The sequence below is a fragment of the Hippocampus bargibanti genome, linkage group LG03, assembly GCF_051943395.1.
Source record: "Hippocampus bargibanti isolate YZ-2025 linkage group LG03, ASM5194339v1, whole genome shotgun sequence".
Taxonomy (NCBI): domain Eukaryota; kingdom Metazoa; phylum Chordata; class Actinopteri; order Syngnathiformes; family Syngnathidae; genus Hippocampus; species Hippocampus bargibanti.
Genome location: NC_142736.1, coordinates 10974848 through 10997565, shown reverse-complemented (window position 1 = coordinate 10997565; position 22718 = coordinate 10974848). Strand labels below are relative to the sequence as shown.

The 22718-nt window shown below is 43.9% G+C and overlaps 1 protein-coding gene and 1 non-coding gene across 2 annotated transcripts in view; one reads left to right on the top strand and one right to left on the bottom strand.

The window, feature by feature from the left end:
- Positions 1-22718, top strand: part of samd4a (sterile alpha motif domain containing 4A) — an 88033-nt gene that overhangs the window by 41457 nt on the left and 23858 nt on the right. The window contains exons 4-11 of the mRNA XM_088991941.1: positions 2718-3005; positions 3381-3490; positions 4451-4537; positions 7884-8127; positions 8202-8287; positions 8607-8725; positions 8806-9013; positions 15025-15151. Coding sequence (XP_088848067.1) covers positions 2718-3005; positions 3381-3490; positions 4451-4537; positions 7884-8127; positions 8202-8287; positions 8607-8725; positions 8806-9013; positions 15025-15151 — 1269 coding nt within the window. The remainder of the gene's footprint in view (positions 1-2717; positions 3006-3380; positions 3491-4450; positions 4538-7883; positions 8128-8201; positions 8288-8606; positions 8726-8805; positions 9014-15024; positions 15152-22718) is intronic.
- Positions 10354-10472, bottom strand: LOC148900306 (5S ribosomal RNA). Its single transcript, XR_016114603.1, has one exon. It is a non-coding gene; the product is annotated as a 5S ribosomal RNA (ribosomal RNA).

The following is a 22718-nucleotide window of genomic DNA, read 5'->3' as shown; positions in this document are numbered from 1 at the left end:
CAGCATACAATGCATGCGATTGCAGACAAAGCATGCAACAAACAGTGAACCGACACCGGATGGTCATGCCGGGAGTCCTTTTAAGTGTCATTGATTAAAACGACCAGCAGCTGCGAGGCTGCAGGCAGGGCTGACGTCGCTACCCGTTGGTTGCCAATCCGAACGTGGCAGTCCGCCACTGATCGGGACGACCAGCACCTGTGCAGGTGCAGGCGGGGCGGACAGCGCCACCCGTTGGTCGCCAACGAGATCATGACAAATACAGAATATATACAAATTGTTCCCTCGTTAACTCCTGGTTCACCTGCTTTACTCACTTGCGGATTTTCAATCGTGACTATTTTATTTCAGCCATTTTTCTTCCGTGTAAGTGAGAGCACCCAAAATGTCGATCTTTTTATTGATATGTTTGTTTATTTATTCTGGTGCTGAGGTGTTAACAAAAACTGAAAGCAAGCCCATGAACATTCGGGGGGTCCCCTCACATTTTAGAGTCGCACGCGTCTGCGACCCTTGTGTCACAGCCCATGTTTGAATCCAGTGGCACTCTAGCACCCCATGTCTCTAAGTGGAGAATCTAGAACCTCAACTCCATTTTTGCAGCACTCTTAAAAACAATGGCACATTTTTAGTAATACGCAAAGTTTCCAGACCGGAGGAGTAAAGCAGTATGTGCTCACAGCATAATTCCAAACGTGCCTTTAAGGACCTTGCCCCACCCCCACATCCGTGTTCCCTCATTGTGGTGTGTTGAAATAGGCTCAGAATGCGCTTCTTTCCTCAGACGTTCCGAAACTCAGAACATTGTTCACATGTGCCGTTAGGTTATTCAAATTCCTCCCAAAAATGCAGAGCCCCGCGTGAGCATTATGAGGAAAATAAACAGCTGCATTCAGAAATTATCGACACCACCACAGAACACAAGGATGAAGACAACAAAACGTTGACAATAACTATGTAAATGTTTTACTTTTATGTTAAAAACGCTTGACTTAACTAAAATCCTGCATGACATTCCAGCCAACAACACAATCCTAGTGGATAAATCTGCTTTTTGATTCCTTTTAACTGTTTAAAGTGAAAGTTAGTTGCGATGACCGCTTTCGGTGGATGAAGACAAACAAGCTATGGTCATTATGGCAACTAAATCTTTGATTTCCACCACAACAATTTATGAACAGCGAGTTGTGTACACGGGATTCTAGTGAAGAAAAGCCATTTCAAGGTAAAAACAAAGTGCCATTACAGTACAGTGTACTAAACTCGCACTAATATAAGATGACAGCCTATAATTCCATATTTCGTATTTTAAGTTACATTCATTAAGCTTAACAGTATTCAGGGTACTGAGAAGTTTGTGTGTAAGTATCATGGGTTGGAGTGTGCATTCTGTTTTAATTGTTTCTCAAATTCAATTTCCCTGGTAGTCTAGCACTTCCAATAAATGGCATACTCGCTGAACAGTGAACGGCGTTTCCATCGACCACATTTAGTTGGGTCGAATCTTACTGTACCCAAATGACAGCAGGTATGAACGACAACATGGTGGGAAGGCTGGCCTATTGAAACATGGCATAACTATGGTCAGAGTAGGATATTTCCAGACAAGAATGCAAGGGCTCTTTTTTTCTTGCTGGGACATGTAAGAAACAGCTGAGGGTTTATAAATAAAGACATATTTAAAACCCCTTACTGGCTGTACCAAGAAATATCCTAATATATCTTTGACTTCTTGTAGCCTTAGTCCTACACGTACAATCTCAGGGTTTAAGAATTGATGAACCACAGGTATTGATAGCACGGGGTTGGAGGCAAATTTTAAAACAATGAGCACGAATGTTGGAAAACCTGGTTGCCAAACTAGTAAGGAGATTTGTGTGTCATTTAATATTTATGCTACACTGACAATGATCAAGATGTCAACCATCAGCTTGTACAACCACAATTAGACCTTTTTCTTCATCGCCATTATCAGAATCTGAATCAGAACACTTTTATTCGTCCCACAATGGGGAAAAAACAGTAAGCAAGTCATGAATTTCATCGGTTATCATCATGCTCACTAGAATACTATTTTCCTGTCACCTCATCATGTGTGCTATTGATGGGATGGACCATCCACTTGACCCCAGCTCATAGTTTGAGCCCTCGCCCAAGCCGCAGCAGAGCATGCCATACATCCTTTCCCTTGTATGGCATCCTTTGTGGTAGACTGTATTTAGGGAAAATGGCTAATATTTAGGGACTGGAACTTGTAATATTAGCTGGGCACCTATTTTAAACATGGCCCATGAAGCACTATACATAGCGCCATCAGTCAGAGGACCACATATAGGATCGCAAGAGACATCATTGTTGGAAGCAGTTTACTCTGTCACAGATATCAACGCTTTGGCTTAAACATTTGGAAATGTACTTTACGATCCAATCAAAACCTGACAACAAGCTCGCACCACAGATGTCCCAGTCCCAGGGTGTGCTATACCTTGCTTCCAACCCAAATTAAGCAGCGACTGTCTGAACCGTACCCACAAGGCAAACGGGAACAAGTGGCATTGAAAATGGATTAATGGCTCGTCCAGTATTTGAATTTCATTAGCTGATAAATGGGTCGAGGTGTTTCTGCCAATCGTTCATTTGTGTTGAACTGCTCTGAGTGGAGAATTTTTGTTTTTTCCACCAAATCTCTGAACATCTGTGTTTCTTATATCTCACAGTCCTGACGAGTGGAAGTGGTAACCAGCCTCACAGTCCTCTCAAGCGCTCAGTGTCTCTCACTCCACCAATGAGTGGCCCGAGCAACCATCCCATGGGTCCGGTCTGGCTGTCCCAAGAAGATCTCCGTAGTAATAGAGGCCCAGCCCCTGATCACGCACCCCTCTCCCCCCAAAGCAGCATTGCTTCCTCAGGCAGCGGAGGAAGTGAACATCTGGAAGAGGCCGGTTTGGGAGGAGCTTTAAGTCTACATCGCAGTTCCTTCCATGACGATGGTAGTGGAATGAGGGGTGAGTCACAAAAGTTGTATTTTTTTGTCTTTCAAAACGAATCATGATCTTTGCAAAAGTAGACTTTTTTTGAAAACTTGATACCTTTTAGGGTTGTGCAAAGTTTCATATCTCCATTTTTTTGCCAGATAACAGTAACTCAGTAACAACATGCTTGTAATATTATTTTATTCAGTGAAAACTATGCATTTTTCTAGGTGAAAAAATAAACATTAAATCCAAAAAGGTGTGAATTGTCTGGTAACCGGTTCAGTGTGTCCACCACCCTCTGACCGAAAATGACTGGGATAGGCTGCACCACCGCCTGCCACACCCTTGTGAGGATAAAGCAGATCAGAAAATTGATGTGTGTGTGTTTATGTGTTTGTATCACAGATGTTCCAACATGGCTGAAAAGTCTTCGTCTCCATAAGTATGCAGCACTGTTTTCTACCATGGCCTATGATGAAATGATGTCACTTACTGAAGAACAACTGGAAACGCAGGTACACACTAACCATAGGTTATAATTGTATTTGCAGCATTAATACGTTGGTGCCTTAAAGGGCAACCGACACCATTTTTTTGTTTCCTAACTGACATTGGAAAAACGTTTTATAGCATATAAAATACCCAAAACACGCAGGCTGATATTTTTAGTCAAATGCAAAACACCAATAAAAATGTTTAAAGTGTCCCAAAACTACTTCAAAATGACCCAGGAAACTGTGAGTTTCAGAAGGTCCTGCCCCCTTGTTCGTGACGTCACGCCAGGACGTCTTTGCCTTGCTCTAGAATCAAAACAATGGCTTCAGATTCGGAGAAGATGCTTTCTTGTATCTCATCCAGTTATGAATAAGATTCAAATAGTTCTAAAGAGGAAAGTATAAATGTTTGCAATCGATTAAAGAAGTACTTGCGTATCAATTCAAGCCGCCAGGACTCCAATGTAGTGTCCCAGAAAATGCACAAGATGGTGCCCAAGCTCCGTTGGAAATGGGCTGATTTGTCTGCTGGAAATTTGTGTCAGCTAGTATCAAATACTAGCCTTAGTGCAACACAAAACGATTCACCATTGCGTTATTTTTGTGTTTTCCTTCTAATTTCGCCATCAACACGGATCAACACAAAGTTTTCAGACCAAACAAAGTACCCAAAATGCATTGTGCGTCGCTTTCTCGGTCGCGTTCCAGGCGTGACGTCAGGTCAGGCATCGTCATAAACTCGAAAACAAGTCTTCCTGAATATTCAGCGCGAGTCTTAAAACGTAAAATATAGCTATATGCGGTGGGATCTTTGTAAAATACACTCAGTAGAAGTAATTTGAAGTCATTTTACAAATGATGGACACAACTTGTCCGGAGGCGTCGGTTGTCCTTTGCGTCTGACTCTACTTTGAAAAAAAATGCACTTGATTCCTCATCAAAAGCAGTATATGTTTTGATGCTTTATTGTTGTTTCCACAGAAAGTCACCAAAGGAGCAAGACATAAGATTGTCATTAGCATTCAAAAGCTAAAAGAGAGACAAAACCTGCTGCGCAGTCTTGAAAAGGCCAGTCACCCATTTTTTTTGTTTTAATTTATAGGTGTGTGTCTCTATTATCCTGACTTTAAAAGCAGAAGTGATGATGCTCTTGACCCTTTTTTTGCTCCTAGCAAAAATTTGGTTTCACCAACAAGTGAGCTGCATTGCTACATCACAGTCATACATTTGTTTCAGTGTTGTATCTGTGTTCAGATTTCAAAGTTTACATTTTCGTCTGGGAGGACTAAAATTATAGTTACTTTGACAAAAAAAATCCCATTTGCCATTGTTGTTTGGCAAACACACTGTTTGGTTGGCCATTACCATCTTGTCAGTCTGTATCTGGAAGTCCCACAGGATCTTTGCTCGGTCATTCTCTACTACCTTGGGAGGTGTTTCCCATTTTGACCTTGGGGTTTCCAGTCCACACTCCGCACAGATGTTTCGGTAGACTATGCCAGCCACCTGGTTATGGCGCTCCATGTCGGCTTTCCCTGCCAGCATCTTATACCCTGCAGTTATGTGTTGAATTGTCTCAGGTACCTCTTTGCACAACCTACACCTCGGACCTTGCCTGGTGTGGTATATCCGTGCCTCTTTGACTCTGATGTTCAGGGGCTGTTCTTGAGCAGCCAGGATGAGTACCTCTGTGCTGTCCTTTAGGCCAGCCCTCTCTAGCCACTGATAGGACTTCTTGAGATCAGCCACATCAGTTATGGTTCGGTGGTACATCTCGTGTAGGGGCTTTTTCTCCCATCGTTTTCCTTCTTCCAGCACCTCATCCTCTGTTCCCCATTGGCTGAGACATTCTCCGAGTACATCATCCGTTGGAGCTATTATTGTGGTCATAGATAAAGGGCAAAGGAAAGCCTTTAACGTGGATGTAGCGGTCCCGAGTGATGGAAACATCATAAAGAAGGAACATGAGAAACTCGAGAAATATCGAGGGCTCATAGAGGAGCTGGAGAGAGCCTGGAAGGTAAAGGTGACAGTCGTGCCTGTGGTGGTCGGAGCACTCGGGGCAGTGACCCCCAAACGAGACCAGTGGTTGCAACAGATCCCCGGAACAACATCGGATATCTTGGTCCAGAAAAGCGCTGTGCTGGGAACAGCGCGGATACTGCGCAGAACCCTCAAGCTTCCTTGGACCCGAGCTAAAATGTGGGACAGACACCACCCACGGGGGGTGAGACGAGGAATTTTAAATTGAATTTTAAATGCTTATTACGATACTATTTCTATGAACGCAAGGAGAAAATTTACATGCCGCCAAAATTTACATATATATACAGTAAAGTCTCGTTATATCGATATAACCGGACTATCGATATATCCGATCCTGCGGCATGTAAATTATATATATATATATATATATATATATATATATATATATATATATATATATATATATATATATATATATATTGTGATATCATGAGAGGCTGGCTCTCAGCGGGACAGGACAAGAAGTGCAATGGACGACAGGTTTGGATACAAACAAAGGTTTTAATCAAAGGTTTCAGGGGGGATTCACAAGCAACAAAGGTTTGAAAAGTGTCTCTTCCGATACTTAAATCAAAATAAAGTCTCTTCTGAGGTAAAACTGAAGACGGAGTTCTTTTCCAAGAGTCTCTAGGCCTCACCCCTCTTGACGTCCTCCGCATGTAGCCTAGCCACCTTAGCAAGGTCCAAATCCAGTGTCCTGTCGTGTGGTCCCAACTGGCAATGAGTTCCACGCAGCAATCAACTTCTTCACAGAGCACAGCAATCGAGCTTGCCTTTCCCCAAGCTGCACACTCAGAGGCTCTCTGCCTTAAGAGCCTTGCCTGCCAATCCCGCCCTGATCAGATGCAGGTGTGTGGTTTTAATTGCTGCCTTCCACCAGATGGGGCCAAGACTCTCTGGGTGGAGCCATTTTAGGGGGATGTATTATTTTAGGGGGATGATATATATATATATATCATCTCATTTTCCGTACCGCTTATTTCTCATTAGAGTCGCGGGGGTTGCTGGAGCCTATCTCAGCTGTCTTCGGGCGCGGGGCGGGATTGGATTGGATTGGATTTGCCTTTATTAGTCTTTTACATGTCACAGCAGCAAAGTTATGAAAGAAATGAAAGTAGAAAAGCAAAACACAGGAGCTGCTGGAAAGGCAGCCACTCTCGCGGCGCCGTCTTGAAGTCAAAAGAACAAAAAAAAAACCTAAATAACAAATAACATGACAACACGAAGACACAAAGCGACATTCATTCTTAAGCACTTTCTGTACCCTCTTTGTTACATAAAGCAGTTCCAGATGAAAGAGGAGAGGATCAAAGCGTCTCTTCACCAGTGGATCAGGGACATCATGGTGGAATGTGCACGTCGACTACAAGCTAAATGTTGAAAGCAAACACGCAGCTGTAGCATCCATTGACGAAAAGAGATTGTCTCACATCTCCTGTCCCACATAAATCAGCTTCAATTCCATCCCGCGACAGTTCCATATACGCATCGGCGCTCTGCGCTGACGCTCCTTCCTTCTTATCGCGGGCTCCTCAAGCCATGTATCCATCCAGCCGCAGACTGTCGAACAGCACCGACCTTCCACTGAACAAAGCAGGGCTGTGAAGATGCTGCCCATTACAGCCGCAAAAAAGCACAATGGCCCCAGAGCTGTCCAGCGATGACAGTCGAATGGCACCGACATTCCTCCCATTCAACACAGTACTGGCATATCCATGCTGCCGAAAAGGCGCAACCGCTCAGCACAGTCTCCTCCTTGATGAATGTCGTGGTCAAAAATGCTGAAAAACAATCCGTATCCGTTCCACACGACACACAACAACACAAAGTGACAAAAGAAAACACAAACACAAGACAAAACCAACAAAAAAAAGCAAGGCTCATCAGAGCACTTGCTGACGGCTGCCTACTCGGGCGCCATCTTGGACTTGGATGGAGGGGGACACCCTGAATTGGTTGCCAGCCAATCGCAGGGCACACAAAGACATACAACAGTCACTCTCACACTCACACCTAGGGACAATTTGGAGTGGTCAATATGCCTGCCATGCATGTTTTTGGGAGTGTGGGAGGTGTGTGTGTGTATGTGTGTGTGTATATATATATATATATATATATATATATATATATATATATATATATATATATATATATATATATATATATATATATATATATATAATATATATATATATATATATATATATATATATATATATATATATATATATATATATATATATATATATATATATATATATATATATACACACACACACAAAGGAAACATTTGTATGCCAATGAATTTGCCACAGTGAAATAACGATTTCCCTGTCTCTTCTCTCCTTGTGTCTTTAACCACCACCAGGATGTATTAGAGGGCAGTAATCTCCGTGTACCACTGCAAGAACTTCATCAGATGATCATGACGCCGATCAAGGCTTTTACTGGTGGCGTGGACATTTCCTTGCAACGCCCGACCATGAACACGGATTCCAAAAGTTCTGCCCCTGGGTCCCACCTCGCTGGAGGAGGTGGAGAGGCTGAGGCAAGCTCAAGTGTCATTGCAGACGGGGATCTACCAAGCCAATTCACTCGTGTTATGGGCAAAGGTGACTTGCTGATCAGGCTCTTCATTTAAATAATCTTCAACCAAACAGTTGATGATTTCTAATTTTGATTTTAGTTTGCACTCAGCTACTGGTTTCAAGGTCAGATGAGGACAGCATCAGCTCCTATCTCCAACTCATTGACAAGTGTCTTATACATGAGGTACAATACACATTGCTTTTACAAAAAAAGGTTTTGACAACCAGACACACATATCCAACACAGATTGATTTCTATGGTTTTGATTTTGTTCATGTCTTTTTGGTAAATTACATCTCACGTAAATGATGGCGGTATGTGCTTGATGTAATGAACTAACCAGCTAAGATGGCCCAATACACGTCATATGCCTGTAAAGTTTGAATATATGGCTTCAAATGGGCTGTCAGTTGTTTAGAATGACACACGGCTAATCAGAATTCAGTTTCAACACCACATTCATGCACCAGACTCAACTCTATTTTCTTCCCTTGACCAACAGTCCTTTAGTGAAACACAGAAGAAGAGACTGTTGTCATGGAAACAGCAGGTCCAGAGGTTGTTCAGATCAATTCCGAGAAAAACACTCCTTGACGTTGCAGGTTACCGAACACAGAGGAGGTATATATTGCATACTCTTTCTGTATACATGATGATGATGTGGTTGCGTTCCATCAGACATGACATGTTTTGCCCTGCAGCAATCGTGGATTTGGTCAGTCCAACTCACTCCCGACCACAAGCTGTGTTGGAAGCAGTGTTATGGCACGAAGAAGCCTTCGGCAGTTCCAGATGCCCTCTCGGAGCTTACCAGGTGCAAGGCTTGGCCTGTTAAGCAGCAGTGGCCTGCTGGGACCCACACCTCGCAGTAGCAGCAGCACACCCACAGGCCCCAAGCAGGGGAGACAGGTGAGGCGGAATAACTGAAAGGTCTGTTCCAGCAACAAACAAATACATTTCTAAACTCAAAACATTTTCATCATATACACATATTTGACATTTGGCAACAGCATGTTCTTCATTTTTTGTTAGTTGTGATCATTCACAACATTAAAGGACAACCAACGTCACTTTTTTGTTTTTTAACTGACATCAGAAAAACGTTTTATAGCATCCAAAATACCCAAAACACGCAGTATGATATTTTTTGTCAAATGCAAAACACCAATAAAAATGACTTAAAAAGTGTCCAAGATCTGCAAAAAATTGAGCTGCGAATTGGGCATTTTCAGAAAGTCCCGCCCCCAGTTCGTGACGTCACACCAAGATGTCTTGCATTGCTTGTGAATCAAAACAATGGCTTCAGATTCAGAGAATATACTTTCTTGTTACACATCCAGTTATGAATATGATTCAAATAGTTCCGAAGAGGAAAGCATACATGTTTGCAATCGATTATATGTGTAAGAATTATATGTGCCATTTTGAGGCAACATTGGGGGAAAATCTCTCACCCAAAAAAAAGAGGCACAAAATGGCGACCTCCCGTGGCCACCTCCGCTTCCACAGGCTGATAAATTCCTTATATGGAGCTTGGATGCCCTCTTCTGGCGGCTTTTGGGTGCAACACGCTTCTCAGACCAAACATGTACAGCAAAATACATTGATGTGATGGAAGGACTGCTACAATGTGTCTTTTTTCGGTCAGGGGGCGGTCCTTTCGTGACATCAGACAACAAGAATTCCTGAATATTCAGAGCGAGTCTTAAAACGTAAAATATAGCTATATGCGGTGGAATCTTATTGAAATACGCTCTGTAGAAGTCATTTGAAGCCATTTTACAAATTATGGACACAACTTGTCCGGAGACGTCGGTTGTCCTTTAAATGAAATAAGAAGACACACAAAAGGCACAAAAATAGAATTGTGAATCGTCTGCCTCCATCGGTCATGGCTGACCATGGATGACTGTCCCGGTGGACAGTGTGCCTGGGCGGTGTATTATGGAGAGCAGGTTGTCGCCTATGCAGCTTGCTCCCCCTCTCCACCACGCTGACTTGACCAAAGGAACAGCTGAGCTGATACAATTTGGGGTCAGTATGATCGCAGGAGCTGCTGGAAAGGTCGCGGAGGTCGCCACCAGACCGCCTTATGTGCGCCATTACCGGATTGATTTCGGGTTTACTCCCATAGGAACTGCCGGAAAGGTGGCGGATCTCGCCACCAGACCGCCTTAGAGGCTCCGGAGACTCGTGGATGGCGGGGTCGTCTTTACACCCGTGTAGGTCTATAGGACCTACCCACTGCCAATGTACAGCACCTGGTATTCCCAGGCGGTCTCCCATCCAAGTACTAACCAGGCCCGACCCTGATTAGCTTCCGAGATCAGACGAGATCGGGCGTTCTCAGGGTAGTATGGCTGTACAGAATTGTGAATATGGTGAATAAAATCAATGATATCAGATAGACTTCCTTAGTGACTTATCCTTATAAAATGTGTTTGGTGTTTTTTCCCTCCACTGCAAGAATACTGACAAAGGATAAGGGAGTAGCATTGGCGTCTGACAAATGAAATGAGGTGGATGGAACTTTAGGGAAGTCACTCCACATACCACAAACCTTGCGTCAGTGCTGAGCTTTGAAACAGGAGGAGGTGTTTCAGCCTCATCCTGGCACACTTTGGTTTGGGCTAACCCATTTCATCGGAAACCAGTCTTTTTCGCTCTCTCACACATACTCATCACATACAATGGGAGGAAATACCTCAGTTCCTTTTCCCCATACGTCCTTGTCTGTCAGAATTGTGGATGTGTAGAGAAAAAACTAGGGAGAGAGCGATGTGAGTCATAGTTTGGCAGAGTTGTTGGTGAAGGTGGGGCAAAGACAGAGAAAGAGAGAGAGGGAGTATTTACGTTTGAGAAAGAGTGAGAGAAGCAGTGAGAACAGTGCATAGGCATTTCCTGTTTTTCCTTGGCCTGCGGCACTGGAGGGCCATGAGGCGGGGTTGGAGAAGGGAGCAAGGGGGAAGAGGAAGTTGTAGTGCTGCAGGTATGCTAGGCAGGTTACTATGAGGAATTTGTGTGTTTAGTATAGGAGTCTGACAATTTTGTCTCACCATAAAGGAGTGCTGAAGGAGTTTTTATTTCTCATTTATTTTCCATCGATGCCGACTCTGTACAACTGATACTGATTTGATATAACTGATTTGTGTTTTTTTTCCTTTTTACGTGTATTCGTGATCTGTGTATCTCTGGTTTGGAACGATACAATTTGATACAGTAAAGGCGATTTTAGTATGGTACTGTGGTACAGTAACAATGGCTTTTCGGTAATATATATTTTGTGTAGTTTTAAGGCTTACAAAATTAGAAAGTAGAAAAGTATGTTTTATGGGACCCTGGGAACGGATTATTCTCATTTTAATGGTTTCCTATGGGAAATTCATTTTTGGGATCACCTCGCCAATGCCGGATGATTGACTCAACTCGCCACCGTACCTGGACTCTTCCTTTGATGCGCGAGTGTATCCGGTTCGAGGTATTTTCCCTGCGTCCCGTAAATTTATGTCATCTTCCGGAATTGCGTAATTTTGTACCCTCGAATTGCGTAATTTTGTACCCTCGTGTTGCTTTTTGGCGTAGTAAGCGGGTCGGATCACCCCCTGCCTTCTTACTCGCTGTGTTCTTTTATTTGTGAATAAACATCTTGCTTGGGTAGTATAAGTCTGTGCCGCCTGCTTTGGGATCACAAACATTCCACTACGTTCCGACGAATCAGCTGCCGTCACTCTCGCTCAGAACGTGACAGCTACGGATGACTCGGCTACAGGATGTTTTTTTCTCTTAAAATATCTATCCAATGACACTTGCTCTCACTCCCACAGCCACATCACTAAATTTCACAGCCTCCTTATTCTTCAATATCGTACTGATCGTAGATTTCGCCATGCTGTATTCGCTAGCCAGATCAGACACTCGCACACCTCCTTCATATTTTGCGATTATTTCTTTCTTAAATGCAATAATTGTACGCACTACTTTTCTTTTGTCACTTTTAGCAGCACTTACTTTCTTTGGAGGCATGATTAGGGGCTAAAACTCTTCGTACACCTATATTAAACGCTAGAGCAAAACGCAGCACGTCCGCAAGCGACAACAGTTGGTCACGGAGAGAGCGATACACCCGTACGTCGCTCAGCACCCCACCCTCGCGTACGCACTCACGCGTCGTACCGGCGTTCGAACTCCGATTGGTGTTCGAACTACGAGGCAAGACTATCTCGAATATTCTGTTCGAACTCCGATTTGTTCGAACTGTGAGGCGTTCGCGAACCGAGGTACCACTGTGTATATATATATATATATATATATATACAGTAAAGTCTCGTTATATCGATATCGTTTATATTGATAATACTGCTTATTACGACACTATTTTCATTTCTCGTGCACATTTCTAGTCTTTTTATGTATAATTAGTTCCGCTTAGTACAATTCGTGGTTTTTACGATAATCCGGTTACTACGGTGCTCTTTTTCATCTCCCTCCGGCCATTTTACTATGTTTATATCAATACACGCCATCGGTCGCGCCATTGGTCAACTTGGTCACGTGAGTTTGTTACGTGACCAGCTCCCGTGTAGCAGAGCCATTTCCATTTTCAGACGCTAGCTCATGTGTAGCAGACGAGATTGAAGTATTTGTGTTACAAGGTAAAAATGGGAAGCAGAAGAAGATTGATGACTTTTTTAAATTGCATACATATGTAAGCGTTGCAGTTTCCCTGTTGTGTTATGTACATGCCCACTGTACTGTATATGAATGCAATCGTTTTTTGCAACAATGTTTCTTGTTTTGTCTGCTGAAGCGTGATTTTGAAAATTACCATACATTCCATACTGTGTATATATATATAGTGGTGGGCCGTCAGAGCCAGCAAGGCCTTCTCTGCTGGCCTAACATAATCAGACATCATTATCATAATTATAATAAAAGTCAATTTCATTTAAAAAGTATTTTTTCTAAATATATATATATATATAATTATTCTACATACTGTTTTCTTGATGTTATATTGTATCCATTTGGTTATGCTCCTTTCAGTGTTGTAGTTTTAGGTCAGAGTTTTTAATCCAATCAGAATTCAGCTAGCTTGTGTCGCCAGGCTGTATGAAATCTGACCAACGCCTTCAGAATCAACAGTGAGGGCGTCTGCGCGCTGTACACGAACGGGCACATGTAGTTGATATATAGTTGCGATAGCCAATCAGATCACGAGTTGGCACAGTAAGGCCAGCTGGAGGGCCTCGCGTTGAACATGACATGTACGCGTCCTGTGATTGGATACTTACTTTACCTCAGCCCTCAGCGGAGGCAGCGCTATGCAAATCAACCAAGCTACAACAGATCAGACCCGGAAACTTTAACAGAAAAACCAAGTATATCTGCTTGCTTTTTTAACCCACAATGGCTGAAGGAGAGGACAACTCGCTGTCGCATGTAGGCCTATTCTCAAGAACAAATGAAAAACATTTGTTTACTTTTATTTTCAACAAATAGTTCGTTTTGTGAACGTCGTGTTGTTTTTCTTATATTAAACTGACATTTTGTAATTTAGCGTAAAATCTTGTTAAAGATTGCATATTCTTGGTGGACTTAATAAAACTTTGTGGACAAATGATTTTAAATTTCCTTTTATTTTTAAGTGTTTGCAGTATCACGTATAGTGACAAGTTCTAATTACTGATGCAGATTTATTGATGTGTAATTGCTCTGGAAAATAGCCTGTGTTGTAGACGATTAAGGTGATGCCACGCCCAGTACTGCGTGCGTGTGCTTTTGTAAATGATATCTCCAGCCGTTGTGTCATAAATTATGGTATTACGAGGGATATTTGTTCAAGTCGGACTAAGTAGCACTTCACTGAAGGCCTAGGTGTGAAATGCACGGACCGCCACTGTGTATATATATATATATATATATATATATATATATATATATATATATGAATCATGCTGTGCCGATTACCATTTTGTGTTTGGGAGCCTTTTACTGAGCGAGTTGCTTGTTCTATAGCCACAAAGGGACATAAGTCTTCTTGTGCCGGTCCCAAGCCCGGATAAATAGAGGGTTGTGTCAGGAAGGGCATCCGACATAAAAGCTTGGCCAAAACAAACATGCGTATCATACCTCTGAAGATGGAGGTTACTGATTCGCTGTGGCGACCCCTTGAAGGGAAAAGCCGAAAGGAAAAGAAGAAGAAGTTTGGGAGACTTTTACTGAGTGAGTTGCTTGTTCTGTAGCCACAAAGGGACATATGTCTTCTTGTGCCGGTCCCAAGCCCGGATAAATACAGAGGGTTGTGTCAGGAAGGGCATCCGACGTAAAAGCTTGGCCAAAACAAACATGCGGATCAAACCTCTAAAGATGGAGGACACTGATTTGCTGTGGCAACCCCTTGAAGGGAAAAGCCGAAAGGAAAAGAAGATTAATTTGCTCTAGATCAGGGGTCCCCAACCTTTTTTCGCCACGGACCGGTTTAATATCAGACAATATTTTCACGGACCGGCAGATAAATACAACAAAATAAAATTATACGACAGGCATGGAAACTGTTTTCTTCTTTCTTTTAAATGTAATAATAAACATGAATCCATTGTGTATTTTTATTCAACTTTATTAACAGAGTCCTGGTAACATCGCGCCAACAACAACATATGTAACATCGTCTCTGCCTCTTAACGCTCAATGGTCACGGTGGTAGTGTTTAAACGTGGCAACCCCTTGAAGGGAAAAGTCGAAAGGAAAAGAAGATATATATATATATATATATATATATATATATATATATATATATATATATATATATATATATATATATATATATATATATACACACACACACACACACACACACACACACACACACACACACACACACACAAATAGACTAAAATATGTTTTTTTTTTTCCCCCTTCAGGGTCTATGGTTCGCCAATCCTGGTGGCAGCAACAGCATGCCAAGTCGAACCCACAGCTCTGTGCAACGGACCCGTTCCCTGCCAGTTCATACAACACCGCAAACTATGGTCATGTTCCAACAAGCTGGTAGGTTTGAATTAAAAGCCATTAAATAATCATGCACGCACACACACACTTGCATAATATTTTACTTTGTGTCCTAGAGAATAGGACACACAAAATTAGCCTTTTCAATTTGATAAGTGAGAAGAATTTTTATGTATTTATTCAACTATATCACACCTCTGTAATCTGCATGAGCATTTACTGAAAGTTCAGAATTTCATCCATCCACTCATACATTTTCTGGTCGTCTTTATCCTCACAAGGCTCACGGGGGGTACTGGAGCTTATCTCAGCCATGCTCTGGCAGTTGCCGAGGGATACCCTGAACCGGTAGCCAGCCTATCGCAGGGCACACACAGACAAATCACCATCCCCACTGACACTCACACCCAGGGACAATTTGGAGCGTTCATTGAACCTGCCATGCATGTTTTTGAAATGTGGAAGGAAACCACGAGTACCCAGAAATAACCCACGCAGTCCAGAGGAGAACATGCAAAATCAACACAACAAAGGGATCGAACCTACGACTGCTGGACTGTGAGGTTGACGCAATAACTACTGGTCCACTTGTAAACCCGTTCACTTGTAAACCAGCTCTACAAACTGAGCCACAGCAACTTAAAAACACCAACATGTTGTTGTTGTCCTGCTGATAGCTTCTGACACCAACAAGACTCCAGCTATGACCAGTTCTTGGCTCGGCCCCAGTAACATGTTGGTCCTGGGTGTCAGGTTGTTTTTTTCCCTTATTTAGCAAGGGTGTTGTGTGGGCGTTTTTCATGACTTATTTTACATTTTTCTGTGAATTGTTGAATGTACGTTTGTGGATGCCAGGCTGACCCAATTAATTGGGCTTGCATTCAAATCTCAGACAGTCTCATAATGTCCACACGCACTGTCAAGTTATGTTGGTTTTTTGAGTTCTTCCCCTAACTTGAAAAGGGTTTTAACTGTGTTGACCGGGATTACACTGGGACTTCACTCTTTGACTCCAATGATGAGACAGATTTCTCCTTTCTTTTTCCTCTTTTATTTTGGACTTAATCGTCTCTTTTCTCATTGAAAAGACAATTGCAGATTGCAAGCTGATTTCAAGATTGCAAGTTTGCAAGTTTGCAAGGTGAAAAACCGTCAGCCACCCTGGTCTTTACACAGTTGAACTCTACTGTCTTGGTAAACTCCTAGAGCAGTACTTGAACCGAACCGAACCTGAGCAGTGTTGCAACTGACTATTTTAAGGAGTGGTTGCTTCTGGTGAGAGCCTTTGATTTCTGAATGGCTTTCAGCTGCTGGCACACCTGCCTTCATTTCAGCTCTCTCCTCTGGGGGAAAAATGGTGCCACTCATCTTTGGACTACAGCTTCGGCCATATTTGTAGTTTTTTACCAAGACACTCATCTTTGGACTACAGCTTCAGCCATATTTGTAATTTGCCGAGACACCTCCCACTCAATCTTTCCATGGATACATCGGGAAGATTGCCAACTGTAGGCAAACGAAGTAAGTATGGTGGTCTTGCCAAGATTTTCTTATTTCTGTTCTTCAGCAGGTAGTAGAACAACCAACCGTCTTACGTCCCTGTGCAGAACAGTGGGTTGGAACTGTTTCCTCAGGCTGCTTAAATTGGGATGGATGGGCTTTGCCTTTGGGGTTTTTGTCAGGGGGACACAGTAGCTGGGATAGATCCGGATGTGGACATCCCTCACAATGCCTTTGTCATCTGGGTTGGCGCAGATAACTCTGCCAAGCTTGAAGTGACCCCTTAGTGCGTTTTGGTCACATAACCAGACAATGTCTCCTACAGTGACATTCCGTTCAGCAGTGTGCCATTTGCTTCGGACAACAAGGTTGGGACCTGCGAGTTGACTCCAAGATTTCCAGAACCTGGTTACCTCAGCCTGCATTGCCCTGAGCCTTTTGTAGGGGTAGATGGAAAAGTTAAATGTTTTGAGGTCTTCACTTTGAGATGCACGACCAAGAAGGAGGCTGTTTGGTGTGATATATTGGATGCAGTTTTCCCGACTCTGGATTCTGGCATCAATCGGGCGCTCATTTGCGAGGTTTGCTGCAGTGTAGAGAGCTGTCTGGAACTCGGAGAAGCTGAGCCCGTACTCAGCGGGGTGAATTTTCCACATCCACTTAGTTCCATTTTTGGCTGCTGTATCCTCCAATGTTGTTTGATCCAAGCCATCCAAGAAGCTATACAGTTCCTTGAGGAAAGACTTCGCTCCAATGAAATTGGTTCCAGGATCAGACCAGATCTTTCTTGGATGCCCTCTGAGAGCTGTGATTTTTTTTTCTTTCTTTCTTCCACAGAGATGGCTCCTATGGAGGAGACTGCCTCCCACTTTGGGCCGTCCAAGGCTTGAACTTGTTGAGAGATCCTTTTTGCCGCTCTCCAAACCATTACAACTGTTTTGACCAGTCTAATGATAGGACCCTGGTCTCTGGTCCATTTCAGGTACATCACTGCGCCATAAGCATGCTCACTTCCATCAGAGAATGTGACCGCAGAGGGTGGTTCAGTAATAAAGCATTTGGGAGTTAGAGCCCTAGTGAACATGAGCGTACTGGTACTCCTCGAATAGATCGATTGCATCATCTCTGAGTCCATCTGAGAGTGCAATGTCCCATGTGTCTTTGACTGGACAGCTTTCAGCCTTTGCCTCTTGAAATGCCCTCCGAACCAGAATAGCTCCCTTTTGCTTGGTAGGAGTCACAAGGCCAACTGGATCGTGCAGTCCTGACACTTGACTGAGACGTTCTCTTCGCGTCAAAGGGCTGGGTGTCATGGCTCTGATCTTGTCTTTCAGAAGGTCTTCACCCAGCCGCATCTTTTGTTTCCTCTTAGAGAAATTGATTCCAATTCTGACATGGAGCTTATCGTCTTCAACTCTGTAGCCCAGACCAAGTGCTTTGTTGTCATCATTGCCCATCTGATTTGGTAGGATGATGGTCTTTGTCCTTTCCTCATTAGCAAACAACTTTCAAACAACCTCATTAGTTCCTTCCTCCCACTTTGCCCAGAGAAGACCCATGGCTTCAGCTCAAAACCTCCGACCTTCAGGATCCTCTCCACATTGGCTGTGATGGAGTTTAGCTTGACAAGGCTGTTGTGTGAAGTAAGGATGTCGTCAATGTAGCTGTCGTTATGAATCACTAGACGTTCCTCTTCAAGGTGGGCAAAGAGAGGGAGGTTTGCAGTTTCACGCATTGCCAGTTGCGTTATGCACCCTGCAGGTTTGTCTCCTATGTTCACTCTTGAGATCGCGGATTCCCCCAGGTCCTCATTCTCAGTATCTCGCCAGAGGAATCTGTGAAGATGCACTTCTTGGTCTTCCAGCCAGACGGAGTTTCTTTTTTATGTCTCCCAGGGCAGCATGAACCCCACATCTGAATCTGAGCAGTACAGCTCGAATCTGGTTAAGGACATCAGGGCCTTTCATCAGCAGGTCATTCATGCTGACACCTCTGCACCTTTGACTGCTATTCCAGACAATTCTTATTGGAGTTGTAACCGAGTGTGGGTTTGAAGCAATGAGGTGACTGAGATACCAAACTGGTCCATCCCAACTGGTGATGGTGCCTTTGGGTAGTTTGAGGGCTGCTTTTCTATTTACCATATCATGGACTTGTGCAGCATAAGCCACCTTCCACTCCGGTCTTTTGGCCAATTGTTTTTCTGTTCTCAGGAATGTAGCCTCAACCATTTTTCTGTTGTTTGGAAAGGAAATGGGGTCCTCCACCCAGGGATACCTGGCATGCCAGTGTGGCTCTTCGCTGTGGTGGTCCTCTGTGACATAGGTGAGGCCGTCCCTTACTACTTCAAGTTCCCGTTCCTCTGCGAGAGTCATCTCTTTGCCGCCTGGTTGACATTTTCCACAGCGGCATCCTCCACACTTTGGATCACATGCTGCACCAATACTGTCCCATTTCCACCACTCTGGGAAGCCCCGGTAGGTGCTTGACCTCTGGAGCTTGGCGTGAACATGAGTGTTGGGAGGGTTTGTTCTAGCTGGGCCAGTGAGTTCTTCGTACTTTAAGGCAGCAGTCCTCATTGATCTTGCAAAGTGAGTCCTGGACATTTGGGTGGACACAGTAAGGTCTTCAAAGAGTCCAGGATGAGAGCCTCCGACTGTCATCCCCAATGGCCCGTCCCACAGCACAAGGTCTGCAATAACTCTGATCCGTTGAGGTGCTAGCTGGCCCTCTCTGTGGCTTATAAGCAGATAGATTTCATCTGGTCTTGTCAGAGCTCCAAGTGGGACATCCGGAAAGAGTTTCTGGAGCCGTTTGGAGTCAACACTTTTGTGAATGTCTGCAATATTGTCCAGACCATAACAGACCAATTGATGCGATCTAAGAGTGCCTTTTGGAGTCCTCACTCTGATCTTCAAGAGGTACCGCTTTGTCTCCACAATGGTCTTCATTCCTCCAACACCGTGTACGATGAGAGTGATGGCTTCGCTTCTAAGGTTCAGTTTGTCTGCAGTCGTCTGGGTGATGTAATTGGTGTCAGACGCCAGGTCAATCAGTGTTCCAATCTTTTGTCCAGCATTTGCGGTGACTTCCAATAACATCATCAACACTGGCAGTTCCTGCAATCCACTTCTTTCTAAAAGTCCTGATTTGGCTTTTGTGTTTGACATCTTGGCTGCAGCATTGGAGAACGCATCATGAAACTGCCTTGCCAGCTCTGGGGAAAGCCTCTTGACAAAGTTTTCTTGTTCCTCTGTGTACGTTCTCCTGCTTTTGCCATCCATGGAGCCAGGTTTGCTCCACTTCTGTGCTGATCTGCTTTTCTTGTTCTGACAGAGATAGAAATGATGCTCAGGTGCATGTTCATCCTTGCAGGCATGGTTGGTGCATAGGAAGTCATCTTTGCAGTCTGAACTGACATTATGGACATCAAGACATCTGTTGCATGCTCCCAGCTTCTTAACAGCAGCTTTCTTGTCTGCAAGCTGCAATGCCCGGAACTGCATGCAGTAGTAGATTTTCTTCCTGTGCTTCCCATCTCCGCAGACAACACAGCCATTGCGGTCATCACATGCCCTGGTGGATTTCGTCCTGGCATATCTTGGCTCAGGCTTCGATTCCCTCTTATTTGGTTCCTCATCCAATTGTTCCAGCTGCTCATAAATACTCTCTTGCCCTTTCAGGAAGTCCAACAAACCGTCAAACCTGTTGACTGGAGTTACAGCATTCCTGGGATCTGTTGCATAGATGAGCCATTCCTTTCTGAGAGGTGCTGGGAGTTTCCCCTCAATCAACCTGGTCACGAGTGGGTTTTTGATAGCACCAGTGTCCCTGAGCTCACTGAGATCTTGAAGTGCTTTCTCCACAGCTTGGATTAACTCCACTACTCTTCGCGGCTGGTTGCTTTTGACGGGCTGGATTCTCTGCAGCTCCTCCACAATTTCTATAGCAATGGACGTCCGGTTGCCATAGCGATTTCCCAGAACACGGAAGATGTCATCAGCAGTGATATGGGTGGTGAGACGAAGGTCTTTCCTGATCTTGTCCTCAACACTGTCCAGCAATTGGGCCCTTTTCACTTCCCTGGAACCGGTTGACTCCCCTTGTCTTTGGAGCGCTTCCCAGTCCCTTTTCCACCTGTAGAAGTCACGTTTGATTCCGGTGAACTGAGGAAGGGTTATTGGCTTCAACTTGATGGCTGGTACGGGGTGACTGGATGCAATTGGTTCCTTCCTGACCTCTTCCTTTACCCCCTCTTGTATGAAGTCAGCCTTTTTGGAGACAAGCTTGGTGGCTTGAATTTCCAGGGCTTTTAAGGTTGTCAGGATTTCAGCTACTGAATCTTCAGGAATCCATTGTCTCCACCGGCTATGTACCTCTTTTGCAGTCTTCATTAATCCTTCAAGGTGGTTCAGCAAGAACTGGTATCCATCCAGGTTCATATCCTCAGGGTCCACAGCAGTGGTGCGTCTGCACTCCTCCTCTGCTGTCAGAAGAGCTATGGATACTTCATTTTTTCCAAACTTGTTCCACAGGACCTTCTGAAGTAAACCTTTGACCTCCGCCCGCTTTGACACACATTCTATTGAAGTTTTGTCCAGATCTTCTTGCTGCACTTCAGTGAGTTCTGTTTCCCCATCTCTTAGCTGTATCAGGAGTTTGGCCTCTACCTTGTCATTGGCTTCCATAACTTTGTCAGCTGCTGCGATGAGCGTCTTAAAACTGTCTCTGAGCTCCTCCTCAGACAAGTCATCATGGTTCCTGGTGAGGCTGTTAACCAGGCGGGTGAATGATGCTTTTGCAGTTGTCCTCTCAGTCTTAATCTGGTCAACTGCCTTCCTGTCGGCCATACTCACAATTCAGGTGGAGTTGGAGGGAACTGGGTGAATTTAAGCCGTTTAATCTTTAGTCAGGGGGCCTGGACTATCCTGGTTTCCAGAACTTCTTTTTCCCGTTGTCCAGTGGGGGGGACCGGTTTTTCACTGATGTCCAGTGGGGGGACCGGTTTTTCACTGCGGTTTTTCACTGTCAAGTTATGTTGGTTTTTTGAGTTCTCCCCCTACTTGAAAAGGGTTTTGACTGTGTTGACCGGGATTACACTGGGACTTCACTCTTTGACTCCAATGATGAGACAGATTTCTCCTTTCTTTTTCCTCTTTTATTTTGGACTTAATCGTCTCTTTTCTCATTGAAAAGACAATTGCAGATTGCAAGCTGATTTCAAGATTGCAAGTTTGCAAGTTTGCAAGGTGAAAAACCGTCAGCCACCCTGGTCTTGGTAAACTCCTAGAGCAGTACTTGAACCGAACCGAACCTGAGCAGTGTTGCAACTGACTATTTTAAGGAGTGGTTGCTTCTGGTGAGAGCCTTTGATTTCTGAATGGCTTTCAGCTGCTGGCACACCTGCCTTCATTTCAGCTCTCTCCTCTGGGGGAAAAATGGTGCCACTCATCTTTGGACTACAGCTTCGGCCATATTTGTAGTTTTTTACCAAGACACTCATCTTTGTACTACAGCTTCGGCCATATTTGTAGTTTGCCGAGACACACACTCACACACGCATACGCTGGCACACATACGCACACACATACGCGCACACGCACACATACACACACTCACACACACTCAGGGCACTTGTAAACCATAATGAGATAAAAGGCAATCCGCTAGGAGGCAGTGTTGCTGTTCCCAATGAACAGGAACGCGCCATCCCCCATTCTCGTTGAAAAATGGAATACAAGCCTTTCTTTCACTGATGTTTGATGATATGTTTATTCAACACAAATCGGGGAGGAAAATAGGACCGTAATTTGTTTCCCTCAAGCTTGTTTGGCTTTGAAGCTAGAAGTCGTTGATATTCTTCAGTTACTTCTTCATTTTTTATGCTCCTGCGGCAGTGGCCAAAAAGGCAGCAGCAGAAGAATGTCTTCCGAGTCAAGCCAAAACAAGATGAAGGGAAACAAATGATGTTGCTACTTCACTTCTTGACTTGTGAACAAATGATAAGTTGTGATAAATGCTGACAATACATGAACACATACACGTAAATAATGCATGTACTTGTGGATCTCAAAAATGGAATTATCGCATGATTATTACAAATCTA